Source organism: Diplotaxodon limnothrissa, linkage group LG5, assembly GCF_057381915.1.
Source record: "Diplotaxodon limnothrissa isolate DT_005_m linkage group LG5, D_limnothrissa_male_GT1.1, whole genome shotgun sequence".
Taxonomy (NCBI): Eukaryota; Metazoa; Chordata; class Actinopteri; order Cichliformes; family Cichlidae; genus Diplotaxodon; species Diplotaxodon limnothrissa.
In genome coordinates, this window is record NC_140600.1 from 16,020,991 (window position 1) to 16,036,347 (window position 15,357).

The 15,357-nt window shown below is 39.0% G+C and overlaps 1 protein-coding gene across 1 annotated transcript in view; it reads left to right on the forward strand.

Moving 5' to 3' along the window:
• Positions 1 to 6,982: 6,982 nt before the first annotated feature.
• The window catches only part of quob (quattro b), a 30,663-nt gene continuing 22,288 nt past the window's right edge, over positions 6,983 to 15,357 (forward strand). Inside the window, exon 1 of the mRNA XM_085353943.1 lies at positions 6,983 to 7,212. Within this exon, the coding sequence (XP_085210069.1) occupies positions 7,210 to 7,212 (3 nt within the window). The 5' untranslated portion in view covers positions 6,983 to 7,209. The remainder of the gene's footprint in view (positions 7,213 to 15,357) is intronic.

Genomic DNA, 15,357 nt, shown 5'->3' on the forward strand with positions numbered 1-15,357 from the left:
CACGACAACTGGAGTGTCCTTGAATGCACAGCTTTGCTTCACAAGATGCTTATTTTGCCCTTAGCGCCACACGCTACTCAAAACATGCAATAAAACCACTCTTAGGGGACCCACAAATACCTGACACAAAAACACGTCTGTGGTGCAGACAGATAGTGAGGGAGAAGTTCCTTCTTGCTTGCTGAGAGAACACAAGTGTCCAAATCAACCAACCAACCAACTCCCCCAAATCCCGACAAGGTGGGGTCGAGCAGGAAATTATGTCACAGACACAGCAGCAGATCTCCAGACACTGATAAGGTTGCTCCTCCTGGGAAAGTGAAACAAGTGAGAGACAGATTGCTTCTTTGTCTTTCTCCTTCCTCTTTTCATCTTGTCCCATCAAGACAGGAGCGATTACAAGAGGAGACTATTGAGACACTGTTTACTGAGACAGAACACTTATATTAATGTCGCTGAGACATGCTTTGGGTATTTGGGTGTGCTCCAAAAAGCAGGATGCAGTCTGCTGAAAAGAAGCTTTTCCCTTGTGTTAAATCAAAACAACATGTGACATAAAGTTAACGAATTTGGAGAGCAAATGAAGTCAGGTAATTGATTCAAGGACCGAGGCTTGGGGTAGATTGCTGAGGGGAGAGTGGCTGCTTTTCTATTCTTTAATGATGCTGAAATCAGATACAAAAGATATAAAAATAGGTTAACTAATATACTTAGATTTAGTAAAAAGGAATACTATAAGAAGCAATTAGATATAAATAGAAATAATAATAAAAGATTATGGGAAATCCTGAACAGTGTTATAAAATGTGGGACTGGACAAAAGAACTATCCCAAGTATTTCATTTGTAATGACCATGAAGAATACAATATGGATGTTGTGGCAAATAGTCTCAATGAATTCTTTGTAACTGCTGGACCAAATTTAGCAAGAACAATCACTCATCCTGGGAAAGCACAGGAAAAACCGGATACACTGATTGACAGAAATCCATATTCTATGTTTCTCACAGCCGTTGATAAAAATGAAGTTTTTGAAATTGTCAAAAAATGTAACAATCAGAAATCTTTGGATTGTAATGATATTGATATGATAGTGGTTAAAAGAGTCATTGAGGCTATTATAAAACCATTTACATACATCTGTAATTTATCATTTCAAACTGGTCGATTTCCAGACAGAATGAAAATAGCAAAAGTTATACCTCTATACAAATCTGGAAACAAACACCATTTCACAAACTACAGGCCTGTCTCTTTACTACCTCAATTCTCAAAAGTTCTTGAAAAACTGTTTAAAAACAGACTGGAAAAATTTATAGATAAACATAAACTACTCACTGAGAGTCAGTACGGATTCAGATCAAGCAGATCAACATCATCGGCACTATTAGAGTCAATAGAATACATCACAAATTCCATAGACAAAAAGCAATATGTGGCTGGGTTATTCATAGACTTGACAAAGGCATTTGACACTATAGATCATGATATATTAATAAGAAAACTGGAACGTTATGGTGTCAGAGGGGTAGTTTTAGATTGGGTCCGGAGTTATTTAAGTGACAGAAAGCAGTTTGTGAAAATAAATGGTGGTTGCTCCTTATGTATGGACATTGCTTGTGGTGTACCCCAAGGGTCAGTTTTGGGTCCAAAATTCTTCAACTTGTACATTAACGACATCTGTAAAGTGTCCAAAGTATTAAAAATGGTTCTCTTTGCTGACGATACAAACATTTTTTGCTCTGGTGATGATCTGCAGAATTTATTGGAGGATATGACTAATGAAATAAGTAAAGTGATGTTCTGGCTTGATAAAAACAAATTATCATTAAATTTGAATAAATCTAAACTTATGTTATTTGGAAATAGTAGTTTAAATACAAATGCAAAGATTCAAATAAATGGTGTTGATATTGAAAGAGTCAGTGAAAATAAATTTCTGGGGGTAATAATAGATGAAAAACTTAACTGGAGAGCTCACGTAAGATATATTCATTCCAGAGTATCACGAAGCATTGCAGTACTAAACAAGGCAAAGCAGGTATTCGACAGAACATCACTTCATATTCTATACTGTTCACTGGTTTCACCATACTTAAGCTATTGTGCAGAGGTCTGGGGCAATAACTATAAAACCACATTACATTCACTTTTTACTCTTCAAAAGAAAGCAATTCGAATCATCCACAATGCAGGTTATAGGGAACATACAAACTCACTATTTTTGCAGTCTGAAATATTGAAAATTGACGATATAGTGAAATTCCAAACAGCACAAATTCTATTCAAAGCAAAAAATAAAGAACTGCCAGGTAATATTCAGAGTATGTTTTTTTTGAAAGAAGGAAGTTATAATTTAAGGGGTTTTTGTAACTTCAAAACAATGAAGGTACGTACTACAAGAAAAGGCTTTTGTGTTTCTGTTCATGGAGTGAAACTATGGAACAAACTGAATATGGAATTAAAGCAATGTCCAAACATAAAACTGTTCAAAAAGAGTTATAAAAATATGATCTTCTCGATCTATAAAGAAAAGGAAAATATTTAAATTAAGTGAATGTCTCTATTTAAAAACAAACAAACAAAAAATTCATGATGTGATATTATAGTATATAGTATATCAGAAATCTGTTCACTATTTTTATTACAAATTATATCAGTAAGGAAGCTGACTAAATATTCACTGATAATTTATGGGACAGGGGTGGGATTAAATAAGTGTATACTTCTTCCCACTCCCTTTCAACATGTAAATTAATCAGAATGTTTTTTTGTATGTAATTTGTATAGTATATATATTTTTTTCTCTCATTTCTTTTCTAAATGTACTTGTATATTGTTCACATGTTGAAATAAATTACCAATTACCAATTACCAATGATGATATTAGTGGGTATACTCAGTGTGAGTCATGCTTTATAGACTGAAGACTGTGCTGCAGTGTCTGAGTGTTCATGGGAGGTTATGTGGGCAACTGCTGGTTTGAAGTAAATCACTGCTGGGGTTCTGCTCACTTGCCTCAGGGATCTCCAGCTCACTAGCAAGGAATTACACACACTGGGAAGAAGTGGTGAGGGAGCACTGAGAGCCTCGTCCTGCTGTGTTTGTGTATATAAATGTGTGTATGTCTATATTTAAGAAATTGCAGCACATGTGTATGTTTATACGGTTGCTTAATGAACCTGTGTGGGTGTGTGCTCCAGACTTCCCGACAGCATTATCTCAGGAAGTCTGACAGTCTATCTTTGTGTATCTTTGTGTTATTTCTCTGTCTAGTTTTGTCTGGTCCACTGTGTGTGTGTATATATATGTGTGTGTGATATGGATACGCTATGATGGCCGTCGTATTTGCTGACTCATAAAAGCACTGAGCAAACCCACCCCCACTCCACCACTGGTGTTTGGACAGCCCATCTGGTTTTCATGAAGGAAGAGGAGTACGAAATCAGCATCAATCTGCTGCGGTCTGCTTTCATCCTGATGAAGAAATGACTGATTTTTCTGATTTTGTTTTAAACAGCATTTCACTACTAACAAATCAACAATGACTGCATCAAAGTATTGACTTTGGTGACAATACAGTTGCTCTTAGCAGCATGGAGCATTTTAGCTTTAGCTCAGTGTTGCTTGCTTTATAGTCTGCAACTTTTCCCAGGTAGTCAGCTGAATCTGGCTGACTGAGACTCAGTGTTTGCATGCTCAGTGGCTCACCAAAATTAGGCTGACTCAAGCCAAGCAATGGTTGCCAGATTTGGATAGTTGTTGTGTTTAGACAAGTTTGGACTGACGGTTGGCACATTTAGCTGAATTTGGAGCTATTGTTGTTCTACTGTGGCAACCTAAAAGCAAGAAACATACAGACAGACTTCACTTTAAGCACACAGACTCTAACCAGTTTACTGAGGGCAATTTTGGGTCACCATTCATTCCACGCAAGTTTGTTTTCTTGCTCCCTGCTAGGTTTGGGCCTTTATGAGCCCAGAAAAGCATAACATTATATTTTGAAAGATTGAATGGTGATACAAATCTCACAAATCTTACAAATATTGAGCAATCTTAAGCTACCAGCTTGGATCATAGGTAGTATTATTTGACATTATTTAAATAAAGTTAAATAGTAGCATTATTTATAGATTATTTAACTATGTTATCTAAAACACAAAGTTGTAGTCAGATGTTTACTTACACTCATCATGGGCATGAATACCATGATAATATGGAGCATTTAAACATTTCTTTGAGCTGTTAGCAAACATCTTTAATGACTTTAAAAAACAAGAATTGGGTGCAGATTTTTATTTATTTATATTGGATTCTGTCTGATCTACACAGGGTCATAATTATACATAAAGGCTCAAATACATATGCCTACAGCCACTTGTTGTACTAAAGGTTTTAACATTTTACGACTACACCCTATTAAGTATTTGTCAGTGATCATCACTGACTACAACTGGTAGTCTGTCTTTGCTGGCATAAAAAGGCAGCACTTATCGGATTGGGAAAGTCAAGGACCACAGTGAATATTTAAGGAGGATTGTAGATTTACGCAAGTTAGGAAGCCATTTCTAAATGACTTCAGATTCCAAAATCATTAGTTCAAACAACTGTGCGCAAGTGCACGGTATTCAGATGTGGCAGTACCTCGCTGAGGTCGGGAAGAAAACTCAAACTCTTATCCTCAGATAAAAGGAAACTGGTTAGGATGTTTAGAAACAACTCAGGAACCACCAAGGCTCAAGCCAGCCATCAACTAGAAAGTGTTGTGACACCAGCGTCACTTTCTATAGTGAAACAAGTTCTACGTAGGTATGTACTGAGACGTGTCGGCCAAGAAAGAAGCCCTTGCTTCGAAATGGACACCTCTGGGCTTGACTGAACTTTCCTCACGTGGACAAGCCAAATACCTTCTGGAAAAATGTTTTATGGTCAGATGAGACAAACACTGAGCTATTTGACCACAGTGACAAGAGATATCTTTGGAGGATTATAGGTGAGACTTTCAGTCCTAAGAGCACTGTACCATGGTAAATGGACTGGTTCTCTACACAACATGCCTCATACACCCATTCACACACGCACACAGCATCTTTGGTTTAGTGTCTTGCTCAAGGATATTTGGCATGCAGACTGGAGTAGACAGGGATCAAACCACCAACCTTTCAATTAGTAGGTGATCTGCTCTACACACCATCTGCCAAGCATGGTGGTGGTAGCATCATGGTCTGGGGCTGTTTTGTTACCACTGGTACTGGCACACTGCACAAAGTGGATAGTGAAGAAGGATACTACCTTCAAACTCCTCAACTTCACCTCAAACGAACTAGATAGTTGAATCTTGGACACAAATGAGTGTTACAGCAGGATGATGATCCCGAGCACACATCAAACCTGGTTTTGGAAACGATAAAGCAGGCTAACAAAAAGCTTCTGGAAAGGTCTATCCAAAGACTGAACCTCAACCCCTCTGAAATATATGGATTAAGCTTAAAAGCCAGGTTCATTTCAGGAAACCAACCATCCATTAATTGAGCTCTACCAATTCTGCCAAGAAGAGTGAGCAATTAAGAAAGAAAATTAAAAAAAGCATTATTGCCTACCAGCAAATTAATGACATGCTGTTTATAGAAAAGTTAGGAACTGATACTCACATTTAGTTCTTACAGTTCCAGACACACTTATCCTCCAGGTACTCGGATAGATGTCCTTGTTTCTTCTGAAAGATTCTGTTACACCATTTGCATATTGTTCTTGATCATTCAACTCAAAATCTCTGGGAAGAAAACAGGGAAGTGGAAGAGAACGTAGCAATGAGGCTAGAATGGAATCGTAAATGTTGCCAAGATAGTTTTTTGTGGTTTAGAGTGAAAGACAAATTAGCATGGCTTTCTCTTTATGAAAGAAAAACATGTGAGGAATGTTTAGGAGACTGCAGTTTCTACAGAGTGGAAAACCACACCACAGAGACAGCTGGAGAGAGCCTTTGCTTTCATAATTGCAGCTACAACTTCACCTGAACACTTGATTAAAGGAAATATATTCTACCCCTTCTTCATATGAAGCAGATATTCATGTAATGTCTGGAATCTCCATGGATAAACAGACAGTGGTCAAGGCCAGCTGTGAGGTACTTGCACAAAGCGCCACACTCACATGCTCTCCCTGGCATTCAGCCGGCAGAAATAAACAGTTTCCTTTCATTTTTCCTCAAGACATTTCTCAGTCCAACAGAAGGTCCAGAGTTTCAGACAGAATACATCTTCTGATTCCAGATGTATAATGTAGTGCAGAGGGTGTAGTATTACATTCCTCAGACCTAAAGCAGAAGTATAGCCGAACCCTTCACATGCCTGCTGCTTCTTGGTTTGGACCTCTGCAGAGAATCCCTCCTGCTCTCCATTTTCCTTTGATATGGGTTAAACACTGGGCAGTCTGACAGAAGACAACTGAGGAAGAAAGGAAATGAGAAAGCCTGGAGGAGACAGTGTAAGTCAGGGAGGGACAGAAGAAAGGTGAAAGACAGACTTAGTCTCCTAAAAGCTCCCAGTGGTTAAAATAGAAAGGAAGGGGCCAAAGACGAGGGGGCTGGATTTCTGCAGCTCTCTGATTCTGGGTCATAAAAGTGTGCTAGTATCTGTGCGTATGTTTATGTGCATGACAGAGTAGGAAGTGGGATGGCTCGAACTTTAAAATTCATTAGCAGATACTGTACATTCAGTAAATGTTTTCCTGAACGCTTTGTGTCTCCGTTTGTGACACATTGTGTCTGTGGGTGTGCTTGGTTGTGTGAAAAAAGAGAAAAAAGCGTTTGAGAAAGAGCAAAGAAACTCTGAATAGCCTCGAGGGGGTTTTCCTCTGAAAGGGAATGCTTTTCTCCACCCCCTCACAGACACCCTCTACTTCGATCTCTCTCTCTTTCTCTGTCTCACTCCCAAACACTCAGAGTGGCCGTAGAAGCGAAACAGACTTAAAAGAAGAGAAAAAGAATCAACGGGCAGCTCGACAATTTGCGTCTCTCTCTGTGCCACACACTCAGACTTGGGGAAGGTCTGCCAAGAATGGAACTGACTTTACTTACTTTTGAAACTGCTGATGAACTAAACATGGCAAGTTCTTCTGCACAAAGCCAAAGGAGGCTGTCTGGAGAGGATTACCGGGGCCAAAAAATGACAAAACCTTCTGCTTTGTAGAGGAGAAGCTCCTGCAAACATGGTAAAGTAACACCAAGTTTCCCTCCCGGGTATCCTCATTGTCCATTGTTACTTTCTGGTTTAAGATTTAAACTGCTCCACTGACCCAGTAACTCAGAGTCTGATTTCTGGTCTGGACAAGTGAACAAGTGAATTTCTTTCTGTGACTTTGCCAGCTATGTGTACATGTGTGTGTGTGTGGGCTACTGGAAGCCTGATACATTGGTTTACACGCAGGGCATCATTTTACCTTCTTTCAACTTTTGTTTTCTAGTTGGAGAGTTCTGAGCACGGTAATGATGCACACTTTTTGCTCTCGTCTTTTATGAAACTTTATCTTTGTAACACACAAAGGGAGTACAAAACCCAATGTGAGTGCTCTCTCCAAAGCTTTTTGTAAGCCCGAGCACAGTTGGTGGGACCGTTTCACATCAACAGCCAGCAGCATCTCAAGCTTTTTAAGTGTGTGCACACCAACAAAGAGAGAGTGACAGAGAGAGGCGCATTGTCGTTTGTCTCGCATCCTTAAGTCCTTTGATTCGGACTTAATTGATGCGGACGGCACACATACTTGAGTGAGTGGAGAGTGTTTCGATGTATAAATTATTTTACTGCTTTGCATGCGCACAAAATGGAATTCTCCAGTTCAGCGGTCGGCTCTTTAAAAAGTTCAAACCGTAGAGCTTTTAAAGATAGGAGGGGACTAATCTAATCCCAGTCACAGCAGAATGTAATTACTTACGATGAGTAAGCCACAAGATGGGGAACACTGATGGTGGATTTGTGGGAGGATGTGGTTTCTTTAAACTTTTATTTACATATTGCTGCTGCTATTAAATTTGTTTTTAAAAAAGGAAAGAAAAATCCCTAAATGCTTGCTTGGAGCATGGCTTTTATTTTTGGTAAACTGGAATATATTTAGTCAGTCTCACATTTATCCTTTATATTTATGGAATATACTGTTATTTCTTACATGGGAATCAGTCTGACCCATAACATCTGTCCAAGCTTAAGTGATAGCTTTACAGCAGGAAGGAAGGATGTTTAAAGAAGTACAAACTTGACTGCGAATGGCGGCCATCACTGTACTTTGCCCCCACTTCACTGCAGCGCTAGTTTGACCAGCTTTCAAAGACGTAACTGTTTGTTTTACTTAATGCCTGACTGATGCCATGAGCCTGCAGAGTCTCACTTATTAAACTGCTGCACTGTGCAAGACCTACTGTGTTTAAACTCTCTACAATATTACAAAAGCCCAACTCGTGGCATGCTGGTGTGCAATGTATTTGCATTTAGTTACTCATGAAAAGCACAACCAAGAGTCACTTATTAACTATCAAGGTCAAGAACTTTCCTCTTGAGGCCTCACAGAATCATGTGTTATGTGTTCCTTTAGTGTACAGTAAACACAGTTACCTACTGCGGGACAGACAATATTTTCAATTGTCAGTTGAAGTGATAAAATTATATTTAAAATATATGCAAATTATGAAAGTGCAGATGAGAGTTCCACTTGGGCTTTGGACTTGCTCTCGTCTTATAAAAACATATTTAGAGGCAGCAGGCGAGCAGACTTTCTACAAAACAGTAACAGTTGCAGAAGAGTAGCTAACAAGAATAAGCAAACAATGACAGGTTTAGCTTTCACAAGAGAAAAAAAATTATGCCTCTTTTCACTAAATATTTTATTAATATAGTTGCTTTAGTTGTCTGCCGTTGCTGTTGTGCTGTGCTGGTAGAGACAATTGATTTATCTGAGTTCTTATGGGTTTTTTTCATTTTGGGGGCGTTAAAACGATCAAATACTCACGAGGGCATTTATACTGGAAGGAAATAGTTCCGTTGTGGACTATTAAAATGTAACAGTGCAATGAATGATGCTCATTGCAATGTTCCATAAACCTACAGGAAACTGCAGAATTTGGTGTTTATTCACTGTTGGTTTGGCAAAATAAACAACCACAAGTTACTGGCTCTGCTCCAGGCGTTTAAGTCTATATAATATATCCACAACTTTCAGATTTTCAGGATACTCAAAAGTGCTGATTTATCAGAGTGCCACAAGCATGTACATCATCTCAAACCCTGTGGAAATGCGATGCGAGTGTCCAGATTTTGATTGATTGGCAGAAAACTGGACTTGGATTTCCTGGGTCACTCCCCCCTTTAAATTAGCTAATACTGCACACTGCTCAACTTGATTTTAATTTTTGCCAAGTCTCTGCTGAGGCTGACTGGGAAAATGAACTCATTTGATTTATGAAGAAATTATGGATAATCACAGACATCTGCCATTTGGAACTGTATGATCCAAACAGATTTCATTTTGCTTCACGTCAAGGCTCTGAGAGTTGTCGTGAAGCTGTGGACTGAATTTTCAGTGTGTCTATCATCTCTGTATCACAAAAGTGGGTCAGATGCAACAGAGGCTTTGCACTTGTATTTCCAAAACAGAGCCCCAGCCAAGTGTTCAAGGAAAAATGTCAGTGCCTCGGCTGTTTGCAGGCCAGCTTTCATCAGGCATTGTCTCTAGAAAAGTTTGTTTTTGCAACATTGCCATTTCCTCCCCAATCTGTGGCTTTCCAGTTGCATGAATTAATTTTAAATGCAGTTTGTTAACGGTACAGAAAAAAAATACAGATTGCACTTCCTCTGTTTGACTTACATTTCTTTGAACTCGCAGAAGACCCTCATACTACCTTGCAAGAATGAAGAGCAGCAGATGTTACTGCACTGCACTCCTAATACGCAAGCTCACAGACATAGAAATCCAAATTGTCACATGGCTTAATACATTTTACAACACTTCTTCTAACAGTACAAGTACCTTTTCCACACTGGGAGCCAGTATGTTGTGTTGCACTGTCTAAATACTAGATAAATTGAATTTTATGTTCGATATTTTGAAGCCAGGATCGGCTTCAGGAAGAAGGCTCAGATCCAGAAGGTTTTGCTTAGTCATGTTAAATGGGAGCGGTTCATGAATGAATCAGCTGTGGTGACATTGTGCCAGAAAAAAAGTCCCTGTGTGAACCTTTCAATCATAGATGTATTTTTTGGTTCGCTTGTTTTTACACAGGGCCGTCACTGCTGTATGTCTTTACTGGTCATGGGAAGTCTGTGCTGTCTGATCTTGTGGTGGCATGAAAGAAAAAGAGAAACTATGTCATATGGCGCACTTTAAAGCATCTAGGTTTATCCTTAGATCAGATAAGGATTTTGAAACACGGATTTATGATTTCAGCAGAGATGACGGCATAGATTTACGTAGGATTCAAACACACTTGGTTCATTGTCCTACGATATAAGCAAATATTTTCAGCATGACGGCCTGCAGCAGTGCTGTTTTGACACTTCAAGTTATAAGCTGTTGGACTTGTTCAGTCTTATATTATTTGCAGATTAAGGTTCAATTAATGGATTATCTGTGAAAGCTCTCCCACGTTCTGTGGAAACTTGCCAGTGTTCAATACTACAGCACCATGAGTAAGGACTGGAAATCTGATACACTCTTTATTGAACTACAAAATGAACAAATGTATTTATGGGACTCTACATTACTCTTAGCGGAAGAAACAAAGCGATGTAGTAATTTTGTCTCATGTGGGATTTTTCATCTTAAAAGGCTTTAAGATGGCTTATCCGTGGGAGCCCTCTGCTGAGTTATAAAGGCTTAGAGCACACACAGAGGCAGTTCTGTCTCATCACCAAACAGACAGAAGGAAATAGTAGAAAAGGAGGGGGAGTAGCTCAGAGACACTGGGAACATGGTTTTCATTAAGACATGACTAACACTCATTTTGATGATGATGGCTCGAAGTCAAAAGATCGTTTTTATTTTGGGTTCCGTGTGAAAGTAGTCAGAGTAAAGCGTACGCTGCAAAACGCAATTGTTTTTGAACTGTGAAATAAAGAGAAAGGAAGATGACACCTGCATATGAAGCTGACTCACTTTAGCTCTACTATGTGCTGTGTTTTGTCTTTCCATGACAACATTTCTTCAGTTGACATGTCACAGGCGCTCAGCCTACTGTGTCCACGCTGTTTTTGTCTTTTCTCATGGCTGAGTTGGTGGTGTGTCATCTCTCAGGTACAAGACTAAACGTGCAGAATTCAGGCAGTTGTCAGGAAATACTGGACAGTCTTAACTGTCACTTTTGGTTATGTTTTGGGTTTACCCTGGAGGTGCAGTGACGGCCGATCTCTTATGAGGAGTTCAAGAAAATGTGATGAACAGTCAGAAACGAAAACATAAACCAAACTCTTTCAACATGTCGCATCAAAAGCTGCGCCAGTTTAGTAAAGGTTAATCTCCATCACAATTACATCTTTTGACCCATATAGCTGATGACAATGCAGTACTCACCTTGACAGGTTGTTTATGCAGTAGCTCAGTTCTCGACCAAGACTTTTGTAAGCCCCAGCCTGAGGCAATATGGTGAAACCTGCCATAATGCTTGCTATTCTCTATACAAAACACTGAAAAAAAAAAAAAAAAACTCCTAAGGGGCAGTAGACAAGACAAAGAAAGAGCTAACCTTTATAACAAATGCCTCTTGTCCATGTGGTTAGGTCAGCTCAGGTCAAACAATGACCTTTGTTGTAGACTGAAGCTCTTTCTAGAGTTAAATCGCAGGCTGCAATGGACAATTATCACAAGATAGGAAATCCCCTTGTCTAGAAAATGCAGGAGAGGCAGTGTTGGAATGTTTTCAGCTGGCCACGGACCAAAAACAACAATCTCAAAATGAAAGTTCAGGATTTAAGCTTGACTGAATACCATTCACTGGCTGATTCTGGAAATAAAATATATCTTGGTAGAAAAGCAAAGACGTTTTATGGTCATATGAGCTGGTTACTGTACACTGATAGATGGTGGAGAGAAAGAAAAATGCCATAATGATGCATGAAAGAGACTCTGCCTGGATATTTAAAACAGACTGAAGGAACAGATATGAGTCTATTGTGATGCCAGGAAGGTGACACAAAGAGCGTACTAAACAGGAAAGAGACAGTAGAAAATAAACTCGAAACATGAGGATGTTGATTAAAAGCAGTGTAGCTGAAAACTGGCTTCTATGTAAACTAAAGCAACAGATACACAAGCATGTTCAATAATGCAATTTAGTGAGTTGGTGCAACATAGAAAATGCATGGCTGTCCCTCTATTGAGGTTTGACCCACCACACCTTTGGATGCATGGATCGATGGTTGTTTAACTATCATTATATTGAAAAAGATTATACTAGCATATGCTGCTGTGACTGCAACTTACGATTATGACTTCATTATTGTAATAATAATGTTTTCCAATACCACACACAGACACATTTTGCTTTGTTTGACAGATATTAATGATGAGTCTTTCACAGTTCAGACCTGTTTAGAACATTTTCTGGCACTGGTAGGCACACATACCAGTACGAGCAACACAGCACTAGAAGTGAGTTGACTCGCTAGCCAGTCTGAACTGGTTCCAGCTGAGCTATGCTTAGTAAATCTTAAAATTGTCTCTCTCATGCAAATATTGCTAGCCAAACCACCCATAGAGATGACTTCCAGTCAGGGAAGTTTTCTTTTTTAGCTGGTGTTAACAAAAACAGAGGTTTATTTCTCAATTCAACAGAAGGGACTTGGAAGGATTCAGTTGCAGTGAGGAAATGATTTAAAGTCGCATTACACAACAGTGGATGAACTCTATTAAATTTGTGGAATATAACCTGAAATCTATCATCTACATAAGAAAGAGCACATGTGCAAAACTGCACCAATTCAAATAAAGCCCTCCCTGAGAACCTGAAGTCCTCAACTCTGCAAAGTAAGTTCAGGGAGCCGTGCTTTATTAGACAGGACCACAGGTTTACTGTTAACTAACAGAAATACAGTAGTGGCTGCAGTCAGTCTAAAACAGCTGTGATGCATTACCATTTAAGAGCCTTCCTAAGAGGTATTCTGCTCTCCATTTTGTGATCTGTTGTGACAGATGTGCACAATCAGAAAAGCATTCTTTTCTACTTAGGGAATGCAAAGGCTCCATAGACTCAGAGCACTGTGAATGGTCAAATATTGGTATTGATTTACATCCAGAAATCTTGTCATGAGTCCAGTAGATCAACATTAGCTCATTTCACAGACATTTCAGTCACTTTGTATTCACTATGTATGTGCAATCCTGTTTTGTGAATGCAAAGACTAAACAGAGTTGAAAGATTTACTGAAATACCAAATGGATTATAAACAGCTGGAATTTTATGACATTTGCATGTTTTATGTCCAAGTTGCTCGCAAGTATCTGCATCTGCCAAATGGTCCCAGTGTAAACCAGTGTGAGGTCTTTGAAGCTCCTGCACTTGTGTTTACACTGAGCCGCTCTGGTCTTGGTCAGGCCATCAACCTAAATGAGGAAGGGGCTAAAAAACAGAGTCCTTTGTAGGCTTGGAGATTAACACAGCAGGCTACTGACAAGTGATTGTGTGAATAACATACCTGCTGCGATTAGCGACTGATATCTATGCAGATTCAAAAGAAGTCCTTATATTCAAATATCAACTCGGTATGAATATTATGGCTTTCCTTTTCATTACCAAACATTGATTTGGTTCTAGGATAGGATAGAAGAATAATTGTACATTTCACCTCTATCTGGCATGAGATAAGACTGTGAAGAGCACTATATTTAATAATCTTGAGACACTATAAAAATATTACATTGTATTTCATGGGGTTTCCAGCCAAGTTAGCAATGTGGAAATCAATGCCGGTCAGCCTCCCCAAGTGGTTTTCACTTTTGAAGTTCTCATTTTTCAGTCAGATGCATATGTCAGTGTATCCAAAGTGTTCCCTCGATGATTCCCAAGAATTTGGCAATCACGTGACTTTTCTTCTTTCATCTCCTAGAGGTTCACATTGCTGCACCTTTTATCACATGCTAGAGGAACTTCACTTTTGTCCAGCACTCTGGTTAATGACCAGGTGATACAGCTGCTCTGTATATAATAATATAATAATAGCATAATATATTAATATTTAATATACAATAATAGTCTTTTCTTTTACAAACTTATTTTACTTTATTTATATATTGTGCTACATGTAAATGTTACATCTGTGCACAAAACTCTGGATTCATTTTCATGCAGCTGGTGTACTTATACATCAAACCAACAGTAGAATATCTGCAGTACCAAACACTGTTGTACTAAGCCAGGGGTCAGCAACCTTTCACATCCAAAGAGCCATTTGGACCCGGTTTCCACGCAAACGGAAACACTGGGAGCCGCAAATACTTTTTGACATCTAAAATGAAGATAACACTGTATATATTGTTTTTTACCTTTATGCTTTGTGTGAACAACTAAGGTGTGTTGCTTATGAAATCCATGAAGTGCTACAGAGAAAATTATATTTTATTTATGTAATTAACACATTTTGAACTCTTAAAGAAATATAACAAAAGGAAAGACGCTGAACTAAAATGATCCATGTAGCAAACAAAAACTGTTGTGAGCCGCCATCCTTATATTGCCTTTGGACTTTTGGAGCCTTGACCTGACTTTTAAAAAATAATTGGGAAAAAAGCACTATGCTGCTGAAAAAAAGAAAAATAGATATTTGCAAAATTCTGCCTAAATATGTATTTTACCTGGTTAATGTGTGTGGCGGGGCGTGTTCTGCAGTGGCACCTGCAATCATGCCTCGCCGTCTTTACGTCTGTGCCGTCTATGCTGTTGTGTTGGTATGTGTCAGGCTGTGAGCTTTAACACAGACTCTATACGTACAGCAACCGTGTGTGAAAAGTGGTCAATAAAAAGATGCTGAAAAGCGTGTTCATGGAAACATCGTCGGGTCTGCCGTGATATCTTTACAATGGGACTTCTGCTCCTGAACCTCTGCGCACAGCGTCTGCAAATCGGGGCTGTACGAAGTCACTTTCATCTTCACGCAGGACTGTAAGCTGTCATCTGTGAAGCGTGAGCGGTGTTTGTTTTTAACACAGTTCACGGTGGAGAACAGCTGCTGACATAACATGAATCCGAAGGTCCATAATTGGCCTACCTCGGGTTGAAAGTCTTGGCGGGTACACCGGCTTCTGCGAGTGTGACGCTTATTTTGAGCGATGACAAAATAAAAGAATATAATTGTATTTTTATATTTCAATATCACAATA